Raw genomic sequence first — 25,298 nt, forward strand, 5'->3', positions numbered from 1 at the left:
ATTTATAATTTTATTTGCAACTGTATACATCAAAATTCATATAAAACAAAAATTTAAGATATTTTTAAAATTTTTGTCTATTTATTTTAATTTATGTTAAATTTTCATTATTTTTTTTTCAAAATTTTTAAAAAACATGGCTTAACCCTTCGTGGCTTAGCCTGGCCTAAGGCTTGGTCCATGGCACAACACTAGCCCATGTGTAGGGCTTTCAAATGGACTGAATTTGGTCCAATCCAATATTGGTCCATTTATAAATGGACTGGACCAAATCTAGTCCAAATCCATACAAACCAAGTCCAATCCGGTCCAAACAAAATGCAAATGAACCAGATTGGGTCCAATCCAATCCAAATTGAATCAAATACCAAAATATCATGAAAAATCTAGAAAAATATATAAAAAACTACAACACCTTGTAGCCCGACCTAGCCAAAGACTTGGCCCACAGATCAGCCCCGCCCATGGCATTGCATGGGCCCGTGCGGACTCAGACTAAAATAAAATTTTAAGATCTTTCACTTTTGTCTATTTTTTAATTTATTTTAAAATTTTCATTATTTTTTTTTCAAAATTTTAAAAAACATGGCTTAGCCCAGTTCGTGGCCCGACCTAGCCTAAGACTTGGCTCGTGGACCAGCTTGGCCTGTGGCACGGCATGGGCCTGTGCGGGCTCGGGCCGTATATTATATACAATAATTATATAATATATTAATATATAATTTTATTTTCAATTTTATAATATTTTTATTGCATATATAAACAATTGTACACATCAAAATTCATATAAAATAAAATTTTAAGATCTTTTTAATTTTTTATCTATGTTTTTAATTTATAAAAACAATGCTTAGCTCGGTTCGTGGCTCGATAATAATTATATAATATATTAATATATTTATAATTTTATTTGCAACTGTATACTTCAAAATTCATATAAAACAAAATTTTAAGATATTTTTAAAATTTTTGTCTATTTATTTTAATTTATGTTAAAAATTTCATTATTTTTTTTTCAAAATTTTTAAAAAACATGGCTTAACCCGGTTCATGGCTTAGCCTAGCCTAAGGCTTGGCCCATGGCACAGCACGGGCCCATGCATAGGGTTGTCAATTGGACTGGATTTGGTCCAATATGGTCCAATCCAATATTGGTCCATTTATAAATGGATTGGATCAAATCTAGTCCAAATCCATACAAACCAAGTCCAATCCGGTCCAAATAAAATGCAAATGGACCAGATTGGGTCCAATCCAATCCAAATTGAATCAAATACCAAAATAACATGAAAAATCTAGAAAAAATATAAAATACTACAACACCTATTGCAATCCAATCTGGTCTAAATAAAATGCAAATGAACCGGATTGGGTCCAATCCAATCCAAATTGAATCCAATACCAAAATAACATGAGAGTCCAGAAAAATATATAAAGAAAACTACAACATCTACTGCAATCCAATTAAAATGCAAATGGACCAGATTGGGTCCAATCCAATCCAAATTGAATCAAACTCCAAATAACATGAGAAATCCAGAAAAATATATAAAAAAACTACAACACCTATTGCAATCTAATACAATCCAATTAAAATGCAAATGGGTCGGATTGGGTCCAATCCAATCCAAATTGAATCAAACACCAAAATAACATGAGAAATCCAAAAATATATATAGAAAAATTACAACACCTATTGCAATTCAATCCAATCCAATTAAAATGCAAATGGACTAGATTGGGTCCAATCCTATCCAAATTGAACTAAACACCAAAGTAACATGAGAAATCCACAAAAAAAACATATAAAAAAACTACAACACCTGCTGCAATCTAATCCAATCCAATTAAAATGCAAATGCATCGGATTGGGTCCAATCCAATCCAAATTGAATCAAACACCAAAATAACATGGGAAATCCAGAAAAATATATAACAAATACAACACTTGTTGCAATTCAATCTAGTCCAATTAAAATGCAAACGAACCAAATTGGGTCCAGTCCAATCCAAATTGAATTAAATACCAAAATAACATGAGAAATCCAGAAAATATATAAAAAACTACAACACCTTTTGGAATCCAATCCAATCCAATTAAATGCAAATGGACCAAACTGGGTCCAATCCAATCCAAATTGAATAAAACACCAAAATAACATGCAGAATCCAGAAAATATATAAAAAACTACAACACCAGTTGCAATCCAATCCAATCCAATTAAATGCAAATGGACCGGATTGGGTCCAATCCAATCCAAATTGAATCAAACACCAAAATAACATGAGAAATCCAGAAAATATATAAAAAACTACAACACCTGTTGCAATCCCATTAAATGCAAATGGATCGGATTTGGTCCAATTCAGTCAAATTGAATGAAACATAAACAAAATTATATAAAATTTTAAAAAATATAAAAAATTATAGAAATATATTAAAACCATGGTTTTCAAACTGTTGCTGACCCAGATGGTTGGACAAGGAAACTTGTACCATGGTTTTCAAACCGTCGTTGACCTGAACAGTCGGATCGTTTGGCCCGGGAACCGTTCATGCAACTAGTTCCGTTTACCCCAAACCTGGTCCTTGGCCAAAAACTGTTGAATCAGTCAACGGCTCGCTGACTGGGTAGTTGAACCATCGACCCGTTCAACGATTTTTGGTCATATTTTTATTTTTAATTTATTTTTAATTTTTGTTGTTAGAACGGGCCATCCGTTCAAATTGGATGGTCAAACCGTTAACCCAGAAACCAGTGGCCAGAATGGTTTCGTTTCTGGGTTGTTTTTTAAAACCATGAGTGGTACTATTTCACCCTTAATTCGTCTTGGCAAAAAATTGTTGACTTGGTCAACAACCCATTGACCCAGGCGGTTGAACTGTCAACCCGTTTAACCTGAACAATGCTTTTTGGTAATTTTTATTTACATTATTTTTTACATTGGAATGGACCATCCAATCAAACCAAATGGTCGAACCGCTGACCCAAAAATTGGTGGCCAAATGATTCCGGTTCTGGTGAGTTTTTAAAACATTGATTAAAATTTTCACAAAATATAAAAATTTATCAAAATAAAAAATAAAAAGATTAAAAGAAAATAAATTTTCGCAAATCACAATAAACCATACTGAAATTCAAAACTTCTACAATAAATTCCTCCTCATAAAACCAGATGCATTGAGGTGGGATTCAATTTTTGTTTCAGTTGAAAAAATTAACAAAAAAAAAGAGAAAAAAGGGAATAATAATTAGTCTTACCAATTTGTTGGATTTCTCTGTAATATGTCGTTCGTGGTTAAAGATGAGATCGTCTAAAAAGACCTCAGACTGGAATCATTGCCAGAGATAAATCCTATGTAACATAGAAAGAGAGATCGTTTCTTTTGAAAACGCTCTCTGAAATACTGTTGGACAGAGAGAAAGAGAGTTTGTAATATGTCATCGGTTAAAGAAGTCTGAAAACGTTGTATATGCCATCGGTTAAAGAAGTCAGAGAACGCTCTCTGAAATACCAACGGAGAGATAGAGAGAAGACACCTCAAACTAAAGGAATCATTGCTAGAGATAACCCTCTCTCTTATGCTTCGACAGAAACAGAGGGAGATAGTGAACAATTGAACGGACCATTGGGTATTTGGACTAATTTGTTTCAGTCCACTAATTTACTGGACAATCAAATTTTGGACTAGTCTAGTCCGATGTAACACTTCGGACCGTCCAAATTGATCCAAATGGTTATGGTTCGGATGGGGTCCAATCCAAACTTAGTCCATTGACACCATTGCCGCCATGCAGGGTCGTACCGTATATTATATACAATAATTATATAATATATAATTTTATTTTTAATTTATTATACTATTTCTTTTTCTTATTGTATATATAAATAACTGTATACATCAAAATTCATATAAAATAAAAATTTAAGATTTTTTTTAATTTTTTATCTATTTTAATTTATATTAACTTTTCATTATTTTTGTCAAAATTTTAAAAAAACATAGATTAGTCTAGTTTGTGGCCTGACCTGGCCTGTGGACCAGCTCGACCTGCGAAACGACATAAGCCTGTGCGGGCTCGGGTCGAGGGTTGTGCTAGGCCGACCCCCTAAAGTATCCTAGGGGAGGGAAGCACAACCCAAATGTAAATAAAATGAGAGATAAAGACAAACTTTAACAAATATGAAAAGGTAAAAATTTAGTGGCATCATTGTAAAAAGTTAGTAATGGTACCATTTTAAATAATTACGTGTTTAGTATCAAATATGAAAGAGGAAAAACAGAAAGAACAAGTTATGATTGGTTTTTTGTTTTATTTAATGGAATCATTGTAAATAATTAAATTTATAATGGTAATGGTTAAAAGCACGAAAAGGGAAGGATTATAAGATTATAAAATTTCATTTAGTTTATATACAAAAAGATTCTATTTGGAAATGCACAACAATTTGCTTCTAGGTTTACATACATGCATACATATATATATATATATATATATATATATATATATATGTGTGTGATTTATGTAGCTATGCATGTTACTTGTACTATGTTATTTGATTAATCTTAATAAAATGCCCCAAACAAAACAGGATTAGACAGTTTGATTTAAGTATGGTTTTTATACTAAAATGGTTTGTTCTGATTTGAGCATTTCTCAAATTATAATTTTTTTTATTTGATCTAATATTTTCTCCCAACCAAACCACACTAGATTGTGGGTAGTTCGATTTTAAAAACCTTGGCTCAACCTCTATTCGATAAAGGTGGCTTTTTTTTGTTGCAAAATTTGGAAAAAAACATAAAAAAACTAGCAATGGTTGAGCCAAGGTTTTTAAAATTGAACCGGACAGGGAAGCATTCTAGGACTGGTTCCTGGATCGAACGGTCCAACCATCTAGTTTGAACGGACGACCCGTTCTGACTGAAAAAAATAAAAAACAGCCAAAAACCGTTGTCCGGGTTGATGGTTCAACTGTTTGACTACTCAGGTCAAAGGCTCGTTGACCAAATCAATGGTTTTTGGCCAAAAAGCGTTTTAGGGTGAAATGGAACTAGTCAAGTGACTGTTCCCAATTTTTCCAATCCTATCCAGTTTTGAAAACCATGGATTAAGCTCATGATATTGGTTCTTGTTGAATTAACAAGAAAGAAGAAAGAAAAAACAAGAAATTGATCAATTTTGGGTTATATGATTTCTTTTTTTTTTTTTTTCAAGTGACAAAGAAAAGAATGACAATGGATTTATGGCTTCTTTTCTACTATACACTTGCACTTAAAAGGAAGGAAAATGAATCATTCTTGAAAATTGTTAATTTCTTTTTCAATGAGCCACTATTTGAGATGGATGAATCATGCATGCAGCCCCTCTATTTAGGAGGCTTAGGATTAAAGCCATGAATGGGCAAACTCTCCATGTATTTTCCAATGGGCCTCAAGTGCACTCTGATCTGCCCCATCTCCAATTCAGTTTGGATCAGGTAAGCGCAACATTATAAACATGTTCAATGAGCACTAAGAAAATTTTTTGACACCTGTCCCTTAAAATACCCCCAGTTTACTCTTGAAAAACATTAAAAACCACTTTGAACATGCTTACTATATTGTGCATACTAGATCTGGTCCCTAGTTGTGGTGATCTCGATTTCAAGCACGTTAGGAGAGGGGAAAATGTCATAGCCTACCATCTGGCTTCTTTGGCTAAGGATAGCCTCTTGGACTTGGTTTTTCCGGCCTTTTCAGTCCATGGCTCAGCTATTTTGCTTGGTTGTGTTTGTCTTGTTGTTTAGTGTTCTTTATGTAGCTATTGTTGTAAAAAATATAGCCCAAGCTTGGGTATAGAGGAGGAATTGGAGATGGGGCAGATCAGGGTGCCCTTGAGGCCCATTGGTCAATACATGGAGAGCTTTCCTATTCACGGCTTTAATCTTGTGCCTCCTAAATAGAGGGGGTGCATGCATGATTCAACCATCTCAACTAGTAGCTCAATAAAAAGGAAATTAACAATTTTCAAGAATGATTCATTTTCCTTTGTTTTAAGTGCAAGTGTACAACAAAAAAGGAGCTATAAATCCATATTCATTCTTTGTTTTGTCACTTGAAAAAAAAGAGAAGTCATTTAGTCCAAAATTGATCAATTTCTTGTTTTTTCTTTTTTTTTTTCCTGTTAATTCAACGAGAACTGATATCAATAGCTCAACCCATGGTTTTCGAAACTGGGTCAGATTAGAAAAAACTGAGAAAGATCACTTGATCGGTTCCATTTCACCCTAAAACCCCTTTTTGACCAAAGGCCAGATCTAGTAGGCACAATATAGTAAGGACGTTCAATGTGCACTTGATAAATATTTTGACAATTGTCAAAAGTGGTAGTGACAAGCAAGGGAGCTGAAAACTATGTCAAATTTTTTATTGTGCCTCTATAATAACTTGTTGGGCATCCAATTTAATAATGTAGTTGCCTCTTCCAATAGCTAACACCATGGAGCAATCTAATTGGACAGCCAAAGTCCACCTCCAAAACGAAGTGGCAATTTATAAGCCTATTTGTGAGGGCTTCATTTTTGACTTTGAGCCACATTGAAGAACCTATTGAAATTAGTTTTACCAAAAAGTCAATTTATTATGGGCCCCCCTTGCAAAGCTAAAAGCCTAGGAATGATCGTTTTCAACCCTACATGACCCAAGCCTGCAAGTTTTAGGGCTAGACAAGGGCATGGGCCTAACACTTTAGGCCTGACATGGGCTTGAAACATAGATTCTTCTAGGCTTACCAATAGGGCCCACCTTGCAAAGCTAGAAACTTAGGCCCTTTTGGCAATGTTCCCATATGTTTCTGTTCCTTTAGAAATTCCTGTTCTAGAACAAGAATTTTATTTTCTTACTCTTCATGAGTAATAGCTATGTTTGGCAAATTGTTCTTCGGGAATGAAGTTTTGTTCTATAGGAACAAAAATAGCGTTTGGATAATGAAACTATTTCTTAATATCAATTTTGCAATGGTTTATAACACATAACAAAGGACAATCTTCATTATATTCAACACATACCAAACGACATAAAAAAACACAACGATGGGATTAGAGAAGAATCCCCACCCATTTGGCATAACATATAATCATCGATGGTATTAGAGAAGAAACTACACCCATTCTACATAACATATAACAAATGTAAACGAAATAATATAAGAAAAACGATTTTAGATTGCATCGGTTATAGATTGTTTAAAACTCATCTTTGCGATGGGAGCAAAAACGAATTTAGGTGAATTTGGCCAGAGAAAGGGTGAGTTTAAAATAGAGCACACAATAGAAAACCAGGTACGATGATGAGACAACATACTTATTGATGCGTTTCTGGCAAAAAATGTCGTCAATGCTTTCTACTATTTGCTCGTTGTCTGGTTGAAGCCAAGGGAGTCCTTTCTACTTCTGAGATTTGTAGTGGCAAGTTGGAGGAGTTCACTGTCGAACGAAAAATGTTTGGTAGGGCTTCTTTCTATCATTTAGTGCAAAATACCCAAAGTACCCCTTCTCTCATGTGGGAGTTGTCAACATGTGTTCGTTAATAGTGGTTAACGTTGTGGGAACCGTGTGTTCCCTGGGAATGTGTTCTTTGTGTTAATTTAAAATGTCTTCAGCCATTGGATAGACTTGGGGAGTTTATCTTGACAAGACTTACACTGATGTGCTATCGAATTGGTGAAGCAGCTTGTCTCAGTTGCTTAGGTTAGAACCCAAACACGACTAGTGGGTGTTTGGAAGAAACATTGAACCTGAACCAATTTCTACTTATGCCCTAGACATTGGAGATAGATGGGCAAAATTGGAATGTTGCATTTAACCCCAAACTTGATTATCATACTACACTATTTTGGACTAAATTGTCTTTGATGTTCTAACTAGTGAGATCCATTAAGGGTCAAATCAATGTTCAAAGTATCAGTACATTTTCTAGGTTTTATTTATTTTTTTTCGAGCTGGTTTAGAGGGGTCAATTTAAGGCCTGACCACCCTCTGAATCAGTGTATGACCCAATACAACCCCTAGAGGGGTGTATCAGGAAGCCATTGGCACGATACATATTGGTCGATATGGGTCGATACATATCGATACTTTGAACCTTGGGTCAAATATCTAGAAATGTGGGGGTAGTTCAGGAAATCTCCCCAATAGGTCATCATAGTGACAAAATCGGACCCTTTGTCAAACAAAGTGAATATTAGGGTTTACATTCTCTCTAATAGAAACCTAAATTATTGATTGTAGATTTCATTTGTATTTGAAATCTAATTTGCAGAAATGTATTTATATGTTATATTACTATTTTATGAAAAATGTTTGAAAAAGGTTTTAATCCTAAGATCCATCCAAGTAGAGAGTGTAACGTTGCATTTTGCGGTCAGGGAAGAGGTCCTTCCCTAGGAGTAGTGTTTTTTATGATTATGGGCTGAGAGATTAGGTGTAAGAGATCATAATGAAGTTGATTATCTAATGGGAATTATCTTACATAAGTCCATTGTCCTTGGGCCTTCATATGGTGGCTAAATCCAATGATCATTTATATGTAAATGTTGGCCCCAACTGAGCCTTAGCCGATTGGGTTAGGGGTTCACTACCCTTGGGTAGTGAATTCGGCCAAACTTCTTCCAAAGGTGGGACCAAATTTTTGTGGACTTGTGTGTGACCTTTGTGGGTCCCACTACATGGCCTTGCAATGCATAGGAAAGTGAGCCATTAAAGAAAATGGACCTAAGGCCTATTACTAATACGATTAGTTAAGTAGGCATGCACATGTTACATGTGACTAGGGAAAATTTGGGTAAAGCATATGGGTATGGAGCACCCATTCTTTTAATAAGATAGAGTTTCTCTTAGGGTTGTCAATGGGTCAGCTCAGACCCAATAGACCTAAACCGATTGGGTCGGTTCTGGTTCCAGGAACTAGAACCGACGGGTCAGTTCTAGGTCCTAATATATTATACTGATTATTATCGCTTCGGAACTAGTTCCACCTAGACCCAAACTGATTCAAACCTGACTCGAGCTATATTCATATAATACATACATACATACATATTAAAAAATTATATATAATGTATAATATTTAATATTTAATATATATTAAACATTTATTTATTTATTATAATCGGGTCCATTGGGTTAGACCCAGTTATCCTAAGAACCGATTGGGTCTAGTTCGGTTCCAGGTCCTCAGCATTTCCTATCAGGTCAGTTCTTGTTCTAGTTGGTCCTGACCCAGATCCGACCTGTTGACAACACTAGTTTATTTGATAAGGATAAACCCTAATTCAAATCTGATTTGAATTCAACTCCTAGTAGGACTAGGAGAGTGCTCTATATAAGGGAAGAGAGGGATGGGTGAACCAAGTTGTTCTAAACTCTCTCTATCACCTCCACTGCTTCCATAAACCCTAGTTCATTCCAGCCCTAGTAGGGATTGATTTCCTTTAGTTCCTAATTGAGTTTTTAGAGAAAAAACAACATTCCTAAGAAGGTTCACACAGCTACATCAATCCCAAGGAACTTGGAGGTTCATTCAGTAAAAGGTTGTATTGATGAATCAACTTCACTTCATTGTTGCACCATCTTCAATGCGAGGCCAATTCGGGTATGACATTGGGCATGAACTACCACTTTGGGAGTTGTGTTTGTGGATTTCGTATCAGGTATAATCAGAAATTAGTTTGAGTTTCAAATTTATTCTGGTTTAGTGCAAAAGATCTTGAAATTTCAGATTTCAAAATTACTGAAAAATCAGTTCTCAAGTTGGGTTAGAAAAAATTTAAAAATTCGGCCAGTCACTAGATCTAGACTATACCCCAATCTTAAAATTTTAAAAATTTTAAACATTTCTGATTCCTAACCCTTCCAACAAATTCAAGTTAGACTATACCCCAATCTTGTTGGACTCTGATTATAAAAAATAATGGAAACCAAGGCCTTTTAGATTTAAATAGGCATGGTGTTCCCACTCAAACAATGGAAATCTAGGCTTTTTATAATGTACAATTTGGTAAGAAAAATAAAAAACTTTGGCCTGGCCATGAAAAAATGAAATAAGGATGCTTTTGGGAATATCATCCAAAATATTCATAAAGTGTAGGATGCCTTAATGGGAGCTCAAAATGATCCCCAAATGAGAGATGATGATTTAAAAATTAGAGCCCTAGAGAAGTGCCTTGATGAAGAATTAGTAAGGAAGAATATCACATAAAATGTTGCAAAGAGAATTCAAGGATGGAATAACCAAACTCTTTTCCTACTAGAATAATATATCTAAGCTGCAAAGAAGGTTCTATTGAGGAGAATTCAAATCAAAGAAAGAAAATTCATTGGATTAATTGGAATACCATGTGTAAGAATAAAATTGCTGGTAGGTTGCAGTTCAGGGATCCATGTGCCTTTAATAAAGCTCTCCTTGCTAGGCAAGCTTAGAAAATCATCAAGAACCAACACTCTCTTCTTAGTAGAGTGCTTAAAGCAAATTACTTTCCTAGAAACTCCTTTTCCACTGCAAAAATCCCTAAGGTTGCATTTGGAAATGATGCAAATGGAGTGTAAATCCCGATTTTTGGTAAATTTGCACTTTGGTTCACTTTTGCTTGTGTTTGGCAACATCGCATTTATGCATTGACAAATGAAAGAAAACACATTTTCCAATGCATATTTACATTGATAATGAGATGTAAAAGTACATCTATAAAAAAGAAGTAAATTTGCACTCAAGTGGGCTTTTGGTAAAAAGAGGCACATGCTTTATTGGAATTTGTGTTTGCATCCATTACAACTAAAAGTTTGTTTGGTAAGAAGGTAAAATTTTCAGTGCAAAACTAACCCAACATCTATGCTAGAAGAGAAGCCCTTAAAAAAGGTTGTGTGGAGAATTGGTGATGGAAAGAGTGTAGATGTGAAGTCTGATCCTTGGGTTCCCTCTATAAGAAATTTTAGAACCCCATGTGAAAGGCTTGAAGGTTGTCAAATCTCTAAAGTTAGTGAACTTATTGACTCTAAGTCTAAATCATGGAAGGTTCAGATGATTAGAAGTCTTTCCTATGCATGTTTCATCTAAAATTCTCAAAATTTATATTTCCTCTCTTAGGGGATGTTTGGAACCGTGGCTGTTTTTCAAAAAAATGGTGCCATGTCGGATCCACATAGACGTTTCAACAAACGACCATGTATCTCATTGTTTGGTTCAGCCGATTATTGAAAAATCGGGCATGCCTCGAAAATCAGGACCCCACCGATGCATGAGATGCCAAATTTGGCGTTTCATGCATTGGTGAACCGTTTCTCCCAATGGTTGACTGATGTGTATGCTATGTGGTGCTTACCTGTCATTACATACATGAAAAACGGTGATGAAAATCACCTTATCAAACAGCATAGTGTTGCTCACTGCCTACGTGGCAGAAGCGTTTTTTTTTTTTTGAAAAATGGGTCTTTTTTCTTGAAAATCGGTCTCAAAAAGCACCCACGCTTTCAAACACCATCTTAGTTGTTAGGATAAACTAAGCTGGTCTCTCATCAATTCAGGTGAGTTCACAATCAACAGTACTTTTTGGAAAGCAAAGTCCTTAACTGAATTGAAGTGGGGAATCAAATTCTCATGACTCAAATCTTTAGAAGCCTGTTTATAAGGCCAAAGTGAACCCAAAAAGTCATTTAGTTGGAAATTAATCAATAATATTATTCTTGTCAAAAGCCCTATTGCTCAAAGAGTTCAAAACTTTGATGATAAGTGCTTATTTTGTCATTCTAATCTTAAATTTATCATTCATATATACTCTCTTGTTTTGCACAACCATTAGTTCCATTTGGTATGCTTCTAGTTTTGGTCTTCAGGTTGAACAAAATTCAGAAATTTCCTTTAAAGATTGGTTGCTATCTTGGGTTTAGAGTAGTCTCTTATCCAAGGATGATTTGCGTTTCTTCTTTTCTAAATTTGTTGTTATCTGTTGGTGTAATTGGTTGAGAAGAAACAATTTGGATTTTGAAAATCAGTTGGAAGATCCTATAATAACCTTATCTCATCTCAACAGGATTGTTCAAAGCTCTAATCATTTACAAGTTTAGCCCCATGCTCAATCATTTATGAGGAAAAGTAGTAGTAAAGCTGTCTAAGGTCCCTGAGCTGCCCACACAAGTTTGCTTATATTTGGACAGATGAAATTAAGTTTCATCCAAGGTTCCTAATGCAAGTTTCAGTGCTCATTTTCGGTTCAAATGGTTGGTTCTTAGCAGTGTTGGCAGAAAGAGATATTTCCCCATTTAGTCTTGTTCTTAAAAGCCATTGCTATGTCCTCCATAGCCTATAGTTAGCTAGGCAGTTGGGGATTACAGATGTTTAGCTATTCGATGATTGCCATTTCCTAGTGCATATGCTGGATCATGGTTTTGATTCTATTACCAATCCTTGTTGCTTTTTAATTTGCTTCAAGAGATTAAGTTAGAGCTAGCAGTTTTAACTCTATGTTTTGGAATTATGTTAGTCACTCAAACAATGCAATAGTGCATCATTTAGCTAGCTATAGTGTTGTCCAAAGGTTGTGTGGCTTCATTCCCCCTATTGTTTTTAAATCCTTGGTGGATCACTTTATTTTATCTTCTTGTAACTCAAAATTGAATTCCTTACTCAACTCAAACTACTAGAAGAGCTTCTATTGGAAAAATTCCTTAATTTGTTCAGGCATTATCCTAATTAGGCCGGAGAAATTGGTAGACCGAGTGTGGAACTTCATCTCTAATGAGGATCCAATTTACAAATCAACAACCAATTACCAACATTAGGAGACAAGTTCTTAACAAATTAGATCCCTTGCAGTATTTACAGACAAGCAATATCGTGAATGGGTGCTACAATCAAGTGGAGGATGATTGGTTAATCAAGCATATCAAAGATGAAATTATGTCAATATTTAATCTTTTTAATATACTATAAATCATATCAGTAGAGCAACACACCTACAATTAATATATAATCTTGATATTATGTAATGAAAGTTCTTCCAGTTTGGCAAAAAAAAAAAAACTCAAACCTCAATTTTATTCATTTAGCACTTGTGTGGAGTTAAAATGGAAAATCAATATCATAGGTTCAAAGAAAAATGTGATGACTGATTGTCTATAAGTTAATATGGCTAGATTTGTTGCCAATGTGCTTGGTCAATTGGTTGGTAAATTTTATACTAGTTGTCCCATAGACTTGGACCAAGTCCCACCTTTACCTCAATAAACACCCAATGGAGAACCTTAGCTTTTAAGGGGTGACCATGGGCTGGGCTGAGCTTAGCACCAATAATAAATGAGATAGCCTAGGCTCTGGCCTGGCCCAACTTTGACCCTACAACTTTAAATAAAAAATAACATATGTTATGGGTAAAAATTGTGGGTCAGGTAGGGCTTAGGCTGACGCTGAGATGGGATGGAAATGATCACTCCTACTTAGTTGGTGTTTTTGATTAGTCTTGTATGGTTAGTCCGGATTAATTCAGTTTAGTATGATGAAATTAAATGTAGTTTGGTTGGAGTCACCCCAGTTTGATTGTGTTACGTAAAATTTGGTGCAAGTATCTGCATTTGGGATTAAAAGAGACCACATCTTTGCCCCACAATGCTTCATAGTACATTCCTGCCATGTATTTGAAATATCTCCCAATGATATATCAGAACTGATGATATTATCATCGGGAAATGCTCTCAATACATGGCGGGGATGTGCTGTGGGGCATTGTGGGGCGAAGATGTGAACTCGGATCAAAATGCCCTATGCTTTCATGAACTGGCAAATATGTTTCAAAGTATTGATATGCTTGATAATAAAAAAATCATATACAGCTCAAATGGGTGATTTGTGTTTCTTTGATAAATAAAAATTTAATATTAAGCAGAGAGGATATAAGGGAAATGTTCCAACTAGATTGACGGGCTATTCCACCGTAACAAGTGTCACTCATATATATATATATTGAGCTAACACATGAGCTTTACTAGTACAAGACCTAAGTTTCTGAACAAAATAATATTGACTGAGAACTATTTGTATGGCCGATTTTCAGTTAAACCATCAAAACCGATATTAGAGCCTATAGAGAAATGATTAAAAAAATCAGATTCTATTTTCCGGTGATTTGGTTGGATTCTAACAAAATATTGGCTGGAAATTGATCTACAGATGATCGTCATCAATTTCCGGTCACTTCCGGTTCCAGCCACTGGTCGGCCTCTAATAGGTTGGAAATGAAGTGGTCTAAAATGAGCCAAAACATTCGGGTTGCGCAAAACCTGATTCAGAAATTTGGACAAAGAAGACGAGTTATTTGAGTCAAATTTTACTCGTTTCCGAAAGACCTATACTGTATACGGTGGGTCATTAACTACCAAGGTATTGTGTCTGACATGGTACCCATGCCGGATCAATTCTGCACAAGTGCACATAATAGGTGGTTTGGACGCAGTCCGACCCTAGCTCTAGACGTCCTAAACCGATTTAAGTCGTTTTGTATGACCTAGACCGGTCTAAAACATATCAAAACAACTTTTTGGACTGGTTTAACATATTTTAGATCAGTTCTTGACTAGTTCAAACCATGATTATATAGAAGATTAACACCCATTTAGACATTTTTGACAATTTTGTTCAAGTTATATCTCATTTTGGCCCTTAATCTTGCATTAAAAATACACGGTTCAGTCTATTATAAGCTTATTTTGCATTTTAGTTGATAATTAGGGGCATTTGATTCCAATTTAATGGATGGAAAAATGATTTTAGGGGTGAGTATATCTTTATTTTCACTATTATGGTCCTAAGTTAAATTGATTATGGCTTGGTATTACCATTAGTTATTTGGCATATTTCTTATTCCATGCTTTAATTTGTATGAAAGTTAAAGACTATGAAATATAAAGCATTTATTTAAGGGAAAATTACCCATAGGTACCCCTGTACTTTAGGCTGTGTCAATTTAATATCCAAACTTTAAAATGCGACAATCTAGTATTCAAACTTTCGAAACACGATAATTTAATATCTAGTTAGTTATGTATATCACGTGACCTCATGTGCGATTTAATATTTTTGAAAATGTCAAAATTACCCTTAAAATAAAACACTTGTTCGTTATCTTCTTTCTCACGAAAATAAAGAATCTTTCTTGAAACAGGCAGGGTTGGGTTGCAGAGTAACAGCTCCTCACAAAGGCAGAATTTCCTTGAATCTTCACATTTTAGACACAAATAAAATGGACTTCTTGTTATTATTCGGATTGATGTATCTCATCACTTTATCCTCTCTGCTTTCTATATCCCTTTTTGCAATCCCGTCGGAATCTCAAAGCGGTCCCCAGCAGCCCATCAAACCGGGTGATTTCTCTGGTACAAACACCGTTCCCACCTTTCCCATCCAAACGCAAGCACAAACATGCCATCTCAACCTCTCCGAAGAGCTTTTCAGCGGCATCAGTGAGGCATGTGAGCGCAACCTCGAATTGTAGCTACTATTGTCCGGTGCTCACCGCCTGGCTCTTTGCTGCGCATGTTAGGTCAGCACTACAGGTACCGTCAACTATGCCCACGTCATCAGATGATCTGATGGTAATGGATGACTCCCAGAAGTGCGTCAACTCACTTCAGAGCTCGCTGCAAAGTCGTAACATAAACATTCCACATCCCAACTCCACATGCGACGCCATTCTCTGTTTCTGTGGCATTCGGCTCCATCAGATTACCTCGCTGAGTTGCCCCGCCGCATTCAACCTTACCTCCCACAGGAATGCAACTCCGATGGCTGCCATCAAGAATTTGGAACGGAATTACCGGAATTCGTCCTACTCCGGCTCAACCAAGTGTCTCGACGCCCTTGAAAAGGTTAGGTTTTTTTTTTTACTATTTCTTATCGTTTATTTCTTCCCATTGGCGCTTTCTTTCTTCATAATTTCCAATCATCTGCCATTACTTGAACAACAACCGAATTGTCAACAAAAATCTGTTGCTTTGTCATCTCTTCTGTATATTTCCTATTGCTAACATGCGCCATACAAGCATACCAAGAACAAATTAACAACCAATTAAATCGAGTTATAACAACCAATTAACACTCCATCTCACCACAAGCAGGATGCTTCATCAAAATTAAATTTGCAAATCACCACTACAAATTCAAATCTGCCCAGAACTCCCAAGACAAAGCAAAAGAATTAAGTCAACTCTTACGGATCGATCCCAGCTAGCAAAACAATCTTCAGTCTCGCTCTAAAAAACAAAGGAGAAAAAAATTAAAGATTATTTGTCTCCGCCACTGATGCGCAGCAACAACAGAAATCGAGATGAACCGTTGTTAATGGCAGGTACTAGTAAGGCTACAACTCTTGTGTTTATTTGAGATATTAAGAGACGTTTATATTGTCATATTACAGATAGGTTGATAAGGAAAATTAAATGATATTTTAATAGGTACCAGGTTGTTATATTTCAAAATTTTGGATACTAGATTGTCGTGATACAGAGTACGTATCGGGAAGCTGCATTTAAGAACAATTTGAAGACCAAACGTCAAAGAAATTGGGCTTAAAATTGGTATTCAATGCTTCTTGATCCAAACTATTGGTTGTCCATTTCATTGCTTAATCGATAAATGACTAATCCAAAGGTTAGTATCATTTATTGTGGTTTAATTGAAGTGAAAGGAAATTGCATGTGTGTATTTATTATTGATTATTTAAACTCAATGGTTTAAGTGATTAATAATTATGTAGATGTAATGATGTATAGTTTGCCTTTTATAATTAAATTCACTTCATTGTTATGGAATCATTCTTGAAGCTAAAGGAGAGAGGATGAGACTATATACAACTTTGTCATTTGATAATCATACTTGATTATTTAGATGCATGATTTGCCATTTGTTTATTTTGCTTTTATAAGTGTAAATTAAAATTGGTATTTATATTTGCATGGCAGTTACACTCAAAACCTTTTTGTTCAATTTCAATTATTCTCCATTGAACTCTGGACCAATAAAGTATTAGGAATTGTTTATTAGTTTCAAGATTTGAAGATGAACCTAAATGAGATTTCTTTGTTTATGCTGTGTTATCTGCTTTGTCCAAGTATTTTGAAACTTTTGTGATTAATTACAATGGGAGGAGACCTACTATAATACAATCAATCAGTAGGTTGTATTTGATATAATTTTAGATAAATAGTTTTGATAACTTTTGTGATTTCAAAGAATTACTTTCAAGTTTGGATTTAACCAAATATGTTGCTTCGTTCTCATATTTTATCGATCCACACAACCATACCCCACAACTAAAATACCCATAACAATATAGCTTTATAAAAAAAAAAAACTCATAATAAATTCTATCTTATCCAATGAAAATTAAACCTAATAATAGTGCGAATCTTATTTTCGTTGTCCTATAAATAATCAGGACAAGGAAAACATATTTCCTTGCTTGATTTTTGTGAGATGCTTCACCACAACATAACATACAAAGCTGGATTGATGAGACTAAAGAGTTGGAAAGTGGACATATGTACAACTTGGGTGATGGGACAACACATTCTGAAATCTGTACGCGTAAACATAACCACTGAAGCCCCCTGAGTTAACAATTTCATGGTATTCTATTTTTTAACCGCAAGATCAGGGGCTCACATTTACCCAATTTGGACCTCTATTAGAGAAACGCATTATAGCAGTAAGAGTCTCTAATTTATCCATATAGAACACTGATTGATCTGTTAGCACTTAGCAGTGAAAGCTCTTGTGAATGAAAGTATAGCATCTCTGGCCCTTTTCAGCGGTAAAACTTACTGAATCACGGACTCTAGGTGCTATTATGATCCTCCACTGGTTCTTAGGGGACTTCTTATGATGCATTGGTTAATGATTAAAGACCAAGACAAACAGAATTAACTGAAGGATGCATGTCATGTAGAGAATAAGCTGATTGCTAATTTACTCTTTTACCCTATTTTCAATGACATGACATTTAAATAAAAATCATAAAAAGGGAAATTATGTTAAATCACCGTGAGTTTTCAATATTTTTCAATAAAAATCAAAACGTTTAGGGAAACCCATGTCAGTAACTAGATGTTAAACAGGCTAATGTGTGTTAGTAGATTATCAATTTAGCCTTTTGTTATATTCGACCCATTTTTTAATATTTCAGAAATATTTCTGTTATTATTCAATCCAAAACCTATTTTTCAGCTTTTTCTTGGAATACTTTCAAGCAGCACAATGAGAGCAAAATGTCTCTTCACAAATAGAAATTTTATATAGAAGGCACTTGGGTGCTCAAGCGCATTTTAATTATAAGAATATGTTTAATAAGGCTAAAACCATTCAGGGGTAGTTTGATTATAAAAATTTCATTTATACTGATATGGACAACTTCTGTCAATGAACACTAGAATTTACATTTGTGCCCCACAGTATATCCCAACCGTGTATTGAGAACATCTCCTAATGGCAAGTACAAGAGATGTTCCCAATGCATGCTGAGATATGCTATGGGACATTCCTATGTGGGAAGCAGATATGAACTCTGAACAGTAACAGTACTCTACCAGATGGTGAGTTTTGGAAGGCAAAGATCACTGACATGAGGTTCCCTAGACGTTTTGAAAAGTTGCAATGAATTTAAGATAAAACTGGTGAATTTTAGACAATTACCCTAAACAAATATAACTTTTTTACCAAAATGCCTCTAATGTATTGTGCTTTTTCTTAACCCTCTCAAGTAGCACTATCCCTGGCATTCTGCAATCCAACACTCAGCATCTAATAACGATGGAACCCTATACTTATTATCCTCTTGTTATTGTTAAACCACTTTTTTGCTATTTGCACTTTCTTCTCAATAATCAAGTCGAGGGGGAGTAGTAAGAGAAAAAAAGTGAAGGAACAATAATATAATCTTAGATTAATAAAGAGGAAAATCCTAAAACCTATCTTTAGGTTCTAAGGAATATTGAAACAATAAAACCTCTCATCAATTTTATCTCAACCCTTAAACATCCCTTTTCAAAAGATTCTACTATTAACCTTGACAAAATGAGAGAGATATAGGTGAATCACTTGGTTTTTGATATGTCTAAATCAATGGCTCTGTGAGTCAATCTGTCAGTCATATGGGACAATAGAATTTGCACAAATAGATAATTTTTATTTATTCATATTTCATAAGATATATTTAATTTAAGGTGCCAAAAAATTTTTCAACAATGCAAATATAATAAATTTATTCAATCATGCATTTGCTCATCTAAACATCCAACGTAACACATATATAATGTGATGTGAGAACTAGGCCTTGAAAAAATACACGATCAAATACCTACACTTCAATTGAAAGCCCTACAGACCCGCCTAATCTCTCCACGAGAGTCCGTCTTCACACCGATCTGGCCCATTTTCACTATTGAATCAACAAAATCAGTCTCAAAAGATGGTCCAGAAATAGGGCTGAGCATACCGAGATAGGAGTCGACGATGCGCTTGGTCACTTCATCTTGGTAAAGCTTTGCGTCGGACTCCAACACGGCGAACCCATCTCTGATGTTGCGCAATATATTGGCATCAAATGTTAGAGGGCTCCCACGATCAAGAGCTAACCGAACGTTGACGTCTCCATTCTGCGGGCACTGGGATTTTAGCTCCATTAGGGACAGAAAGTTAATTGATGGGTCGGAGCCACCCTTGGGGGAGAAATTGTAGAGCCGCTTTTTCATGAAGAAGCATGCAGCGGTTCCCATGGTATGTGCAGCTGCAATTGACATCAAACCATCCATCACTGAATTAACGAAACATATATGGAATCGGCCTTTTTCTTCTGGCCCTCAAAACACAAGTTCCATGTTTCAATTAAAACACACACTTTTAGTGAGGTTACCTAAATGACCAACAACCTTAAAATCAAATTTGTTTGGAGCTCAAATGGCTCAAGCTTCTTCTACCCACCATCTATTTGTTAAAATAATTGACCCAAAATATCTTGTTATAGGTGAAATAAAACTTTTTATAGTAAATTCCCGATAATTGCTTTGGTTTCAATGCAAGTCATAAAAATTAAATCAGAGTTTAGTTAACCATCTAGCTTCTTAATTTAATTTACTCGTGTATAATACAGATTTGTTCCAAGAAATGCTTCCAAAACACTGTCCCAGCAAGCCATTACAAAGTGTACGAAGGACATGCTTCCAATGTGCAGTTGCAGTGGCACGTTGGGACAGTGTTGGTGAAAGCATTTTGTTGGGACCTATCATTCGTCAAGTTGGGAGGGTATTGGAATGCATTTTGTTTTGTTGGCTGATGATTCAGACTCGACTGATAGGCTGCTAATGGCCGGATTGGCTGTTGGGTGTTATGTGCCGGTTTGGAAAAAAATGACAACTATAGAGTTCTAGAGTGACTGACTGATTCATTCAAGTATCCTCCTATATGGAGTTTTTTCTTGGTGAGTATTCTCACATGGAGTTTGGTCATTAATTTGTACTAGCTAAAAGGAAATGAGTTGCACCAGAAAAACAAGGATTTGTGTGGGTATGCAGCATGTGTTTGGAGAGTAGCTAGGAAGTTAGTTATGTACAACTGAGAAGCACAAGGTCTTTTACTGAAAGCCCCTTCTGCATGAACTTGGCTTTAAGTTGCTCAATGGAGTCACTGACATCCGGCATGTTATCGGCGAGCGCTAAGTTTGATATCCGACCATCCCGGCGACCAGTTGGAACTTCATAGGATGGCCCATTGCTCTGAACCATGCATCAAACACAAAACTCTAACATCAGTTCTTATTTATGTTAAAATATATAGAAAGATAAGAAAAGATTGATATATAAAATATATATATGATCACTATCAGCTAGTTCTGTACCAGAGCTATAGCGTCTCGAGCGGCCAAGGCCACGATGTCTGCACAGGAGACCACGCCGCCGCACACTGCTTCTAATTGAGCCTTTGCTTTCTCTATCACTTCATAGCCTCCAACACCTTGGTGACTGAATGCATGTTTCTCTGACGCTTGGTCATTGTCTATCAGTATGGACCCATCACAGCCCTGAGCATTTACAAGAATTAATTAGTATCAGAGAGAGAGAGAGAGGGAGGGGGAGGGAGGGAGAGACCTCAACAAAGCAGTCATGGAAATGGAGCCTAAGCAAGATGGCTGCCATTCTAGGATCAGAAAAAACAGCTTCTCGAACTACAGAACTGACGATTTCTTCAGCGTTGGGGCATGTTTGGGAGTAGAAACCAACTCTGAGTTGCCCTTTTGTCAACCCCAAAAAACAACTGAGAATTAGAGCTAAAACCAGAGCCATATTTTTGAACGAATGACGAACAGTGAGAAGTTCATCAGGTTAATTATTTATAGCTGTTATGATTTAAGTGAACGTGTCAAGAAAGTTACAGGTGTTTTGTTTTTTTAAGAAATTATTTTTTTTTGTCATTTCCATTGATAAAAATGTTTCGAGTTCGAACAGCTCATGACACAATTATTGCATATATGGAAATAAAAATCTATTCTTTATTTTCTGCAGATATCTTATATTTATCTCAACTGGTATTTAGGACCGGTAGCAGTGCTCATTGCTCAAGTTAAACGGCTTAGGTCTCGATCGTTTGGTTCACTTACCCGGCCTCGTATTAATTCCCATTCTTGCAAGACTTGGGATGAGTACAACGAGGTTCACTGCTGGCTTAGAAATATAGAGATCCCTTGTTGAAGATAAGGCTTAATTTATTTCAGGTAGTTGTCAATATTTTTGGAAGCTAATGAATCATCTCGTACTGGGAAAAACAAGTTTGGTTATATATCATGCAAAACATAGGCAAGTAAAGTAAATGCTTTACTTTAATTCATTTCTGTTTCAGTAATTCAAATGACTTTCATTAGTTTAATTCATTTTTGTTGTTCCTTGTTCCTTATCAATCTTCATTATTAGGAAAGAATTGAGAAGATGAAAATTGCTAATATGGAATCAAAATGGGGCCTTAATAGACCTGGCAATTGGGTTGGGTAGGTTGGGTTATGACACTTCGGGTTGAATTTTGGGTTGGGTCGGCAAATGTTAGACCCTATTCTTAAATGTTCGGGTTAGGGTTGACCCATATATCAATTGGGTCATACAAAAAATAACTGAAATTTTAAAAATAACAAAATTAAAGGACTTAAACTTAAAATTCTAAAAATAAAATAAAAAGTTAAGCATTTAACAATTCAAGAAATAAACACTAAATAGTAAAGATTAAAGAGTGGAAACTGTGCTTGCTGTCCCAGCGTTTGTATCATTGCAAAAATCTAGTTGCCTGGAATTGTGCAGGGTCGACCGTGGCTTGTTGTTGAGTTTCCCAGGGTGGAGAGTTGCGGTGAGAACAAGATCCCTGAGATGGGGATTGGGCTGCAGAGCGATTGGATGTGTTTCTTGGCATGCTTCTTGATTGCGCATGAGAAAACTTGGGAATGACTTTTTGTATGTATCCCATACAAGTCGCCAATCTGATGTTGTCCTATCCGAGGTACTCCGAATCAAGATCGCAGTCAAATAGTCCTGCCAACTGATAAAGCCGAGGTGGAAGGACGAAACTGCATAACAAGATCAAGATCTGAAACCAAGAAAGAGAATCAGAGGCCCAATGAGTTGTTCCCCAGGTAGGCACTTCGACACTTAAGTTAGTGATAAGAGAGATGGGTGGTCAGGCTGAGCTGTTGAGAATAATGTCAGTCTGAGCAAAAGAAGCAGAATAGCAATATGAAAGTCTGAAGAGTCAAAAGTCTCTTACCTTGAGTGGGGGTTACCTATTTATAGCCGAAGATCCGTGTCCTATCTGGATGAGACTTCCGAGATTGTCGGGATGAGGTGAGGTCTTCAGGATAAGTCCTCTTCCCCGACGAAATTGTCCTTCTTATCCGTATGGCACTCCTCTTCTTGGTCGCACTTGTCTATCTTATGTGGTACTGACGTAGCTGATAAGATAAAATGGCCACGGAGGCCGCCACTTAGCACGCGGGACTAGGTCAACTATAAGCCAAACAATAATATAGTCTCTTAATTTACTAAAAAAATGTAACCAATTACATTATGCATATATTATTACCAATGCGTTTGACACGGAACATGTAATAGAAGCTTGTCACAAACCCAATGAAAGTGCATGAACGAATTCCCTTAGGTGGTCTTCTGAAACTTTGAATTAATCTCTAAATTCTAGAAATTTTGCATTATAAGGATCATGATTCAAGCATCCGAGCAAACATCTGAATTATGAAAGAATTCTCAAACTTGATCTCCTTTCTAAATACATTCAACACTAGGAAAGCTTTCAAAGAGTGACAACCATGAATGTGACCAGTGCATATATATGATGCATAGAGAATATCTCCATATGAATTTAATATATAAATATATTAGATATTCTTGATGTGCAATTGGATGTTGTACTCTTAGGGTGTGTATGACTTTTGCTCTCAAGAGATTGGACTTGGCATATAATACTTTTCATCTTGAGAGAGGTCTTTTTCTAGTCAACAAAGTCTAAATAAATGGTTCTCTTTGGAAAATGAAAATTACACAAGGCATGTAACGAAACATCTACCAAGTCAAATAATCCTTACCCTTAAAAAGGCTATGTTTGTAGAGGTTTCCCTACTTTTTCCTAAACATAGCTTAAAAGTGGATGGGCTTCACCAAACCTTTGCTTATACCTACCAAACAACATATTTTTTAAAGAATTGATGTTGACATTAATTTCAAAGGTCTGTGAAACACCAAGGCAATTCTGTTTCATTATATTAAGGGCTTGTTTAGTTTGCTGGAATAGGGGTTTAGAATTGGAATTGGAATGGGCCATTTTGATTTCAACTGTTTGGTTGGGAAGAATTGGAATCCCATTTCCATTCCTATTGGAATGACAGTCCACCATTTGAGAGAATAATCATCCCACCTCCCTTGCAAATGAAATCCGATTCTATCTTATTCCAATTCCAAGTTATTTTGATTCTAATTCCGATTCAAATTACAACTATGAACCAAATGGACCCTAAGATATCCAAAGGAGATTAAGGGTTCGTTCTATTTGTAGTTGGAATCAGAACAAAATCCCTTGGAAAATAGTTAGAATGGAATTTCATTCCCATAATCCGTTTGATTCACATGGGGATGGCCATTCCCTTAAATGGGAGAATGTCCTTCCAGTAGGAATGGGTAATGGGATTGAAATCGGAATCTGATTCCGGTCCCTATTCTCGCGAACCAAATAGGCTCTAGATATTCATCTTTTTTTTTTTTTATTTCCCATTGTTTTAATCCACTTGCCACTCTTGCCTCCACCTTTGGCCTTATGTGATTTATGCTTATCTTAAGGTTGAATTTGGTTGTAGTGTAAATTTGAATCAAATACAAATTTTGCATCCCGTTCAACTATCATTTGTTTGTTTCTAACTATGTTTTGCACTCTAGATGAGATAAAATTTGTACTTTTTGTTTCATTTTCACTCACTAGTGGTATAAAATTTAGGCTCATTATGGAAGGAGTACAAATACAAATAAAATTTAGGCTCATTTTGGAAGGTGTACAAATACAAATATGTTGAAGGCAAAACCTTATATTTCCTACCTCACTCCCAAATAAATAACCCTCCTACTACCTCCATTCTCTTGTATATAAGGTGGGACCACACCATTTACTTTTCACAAGCAAACAAAACCAGAATTTACATTCAACAATTTTTTTTGTCAAACCCTAAGTTTTAGGAAAATTGAACCTAAAATCGTGACTGGGTGAGGGTTTGATCATTTCGACCATCCAGGTCAATAGTGGGTTGAAACCATTGGTCTAGGTTAGATATTTGTTAATAAAAGGACTCCCTTCGACAATACAACCACACGGAGATAATACAATTCAGCATATCTTCACAAATTAGCTAGGTCCTATCTATCTTTGGTGGTATAACTAAGTAGGTTCTACTACCCATACATGGAGATGATATAGTTCATCACATCTTCACTTATTAGGGTCCTGTCTTAGGTGGTGTAACTAAGTGCTACTACCCTCACCCTTTGACAAGTACTTAAAGGAACTGATTGATATCAATATAGAAATTGATTCTCCAAAATACAAGGTGGTGTTTGGAAATTTGAAGTCATTTAAAATATTATTAGTATGAGAGTTTGTTTTTATGTTTAAGGTTTCATTTGATTCACAGGTATAGGGGTTTAGAATCGGAATCGGAATGGACTATTCTGATTCCAACTGT

The 25,298-nt window shown here is 35.7% G+C and overlaps 1 protein-coding gene and 1 pseudogene across 2 annotated transcripts; one reads left to right on the forward strand and one right to left on the reverse strand.

Annotated features, from left to right (window-relative positions):
* The first annotated feature begins 15,113 nt into the window (after positions 1–15,113).
* LOC148803527 (putative GPI-anchored protein At4g28100) lies at positions 15,114–19,109 on the forward strand (annotated as a pseudogene). The gene is made up of 2 exons (XR_016081304.1): positions 15,114–15,897; positions 16,147–19,109. The product of XR_016081304.1 is annotated as a putative GPI-anchored protein At4g28100 (transcript).
* A 150-nt stretch (positions 19,110–19,259) lies between these two features.
* LOC104599594 (peroxidase 43-like) lies at positions 19,260–21,395 on the reverse strand. Its single transcript, XM_010262208.3, has 4 exons — positions 21,169–21,395; positions 20,919–21,101; positions 20,634–20,796; positions 19,260–19,811 (listed from the first exon to the last, which is right to left on the reverse strand). Exons 1-4 carry the CDS (start codon positions 21,361–21,363, stop codon positions 19,390–19,392), a joined length of 963 nt encoding a protein of 320 aa, XP_010260510.1. The 5' UTR covers positions 21,364–21,395; the 3' UTR covers positions 19,260–19,389.
* Between the last annotated feature and the right edge of the window lie 3,903 nt (positions 21,396–25,298).

Source organism: Nelumbo nucifera, chromosome 1 (assembly GCF_055504915.1).
Source record: "Nelumbo nucifera cultivar China Antique chromosome 1, China Antique-T2T, whole genome shotgun sequence".
Classification (NCBI taxonomy): domain Eukaryota; kingdom Viridiplantae; phylum Streptophyta; class Magnoliopsida; order Proteales; family Nelumbonaceae; genus Nelumbo; species Nelumbo nucifera.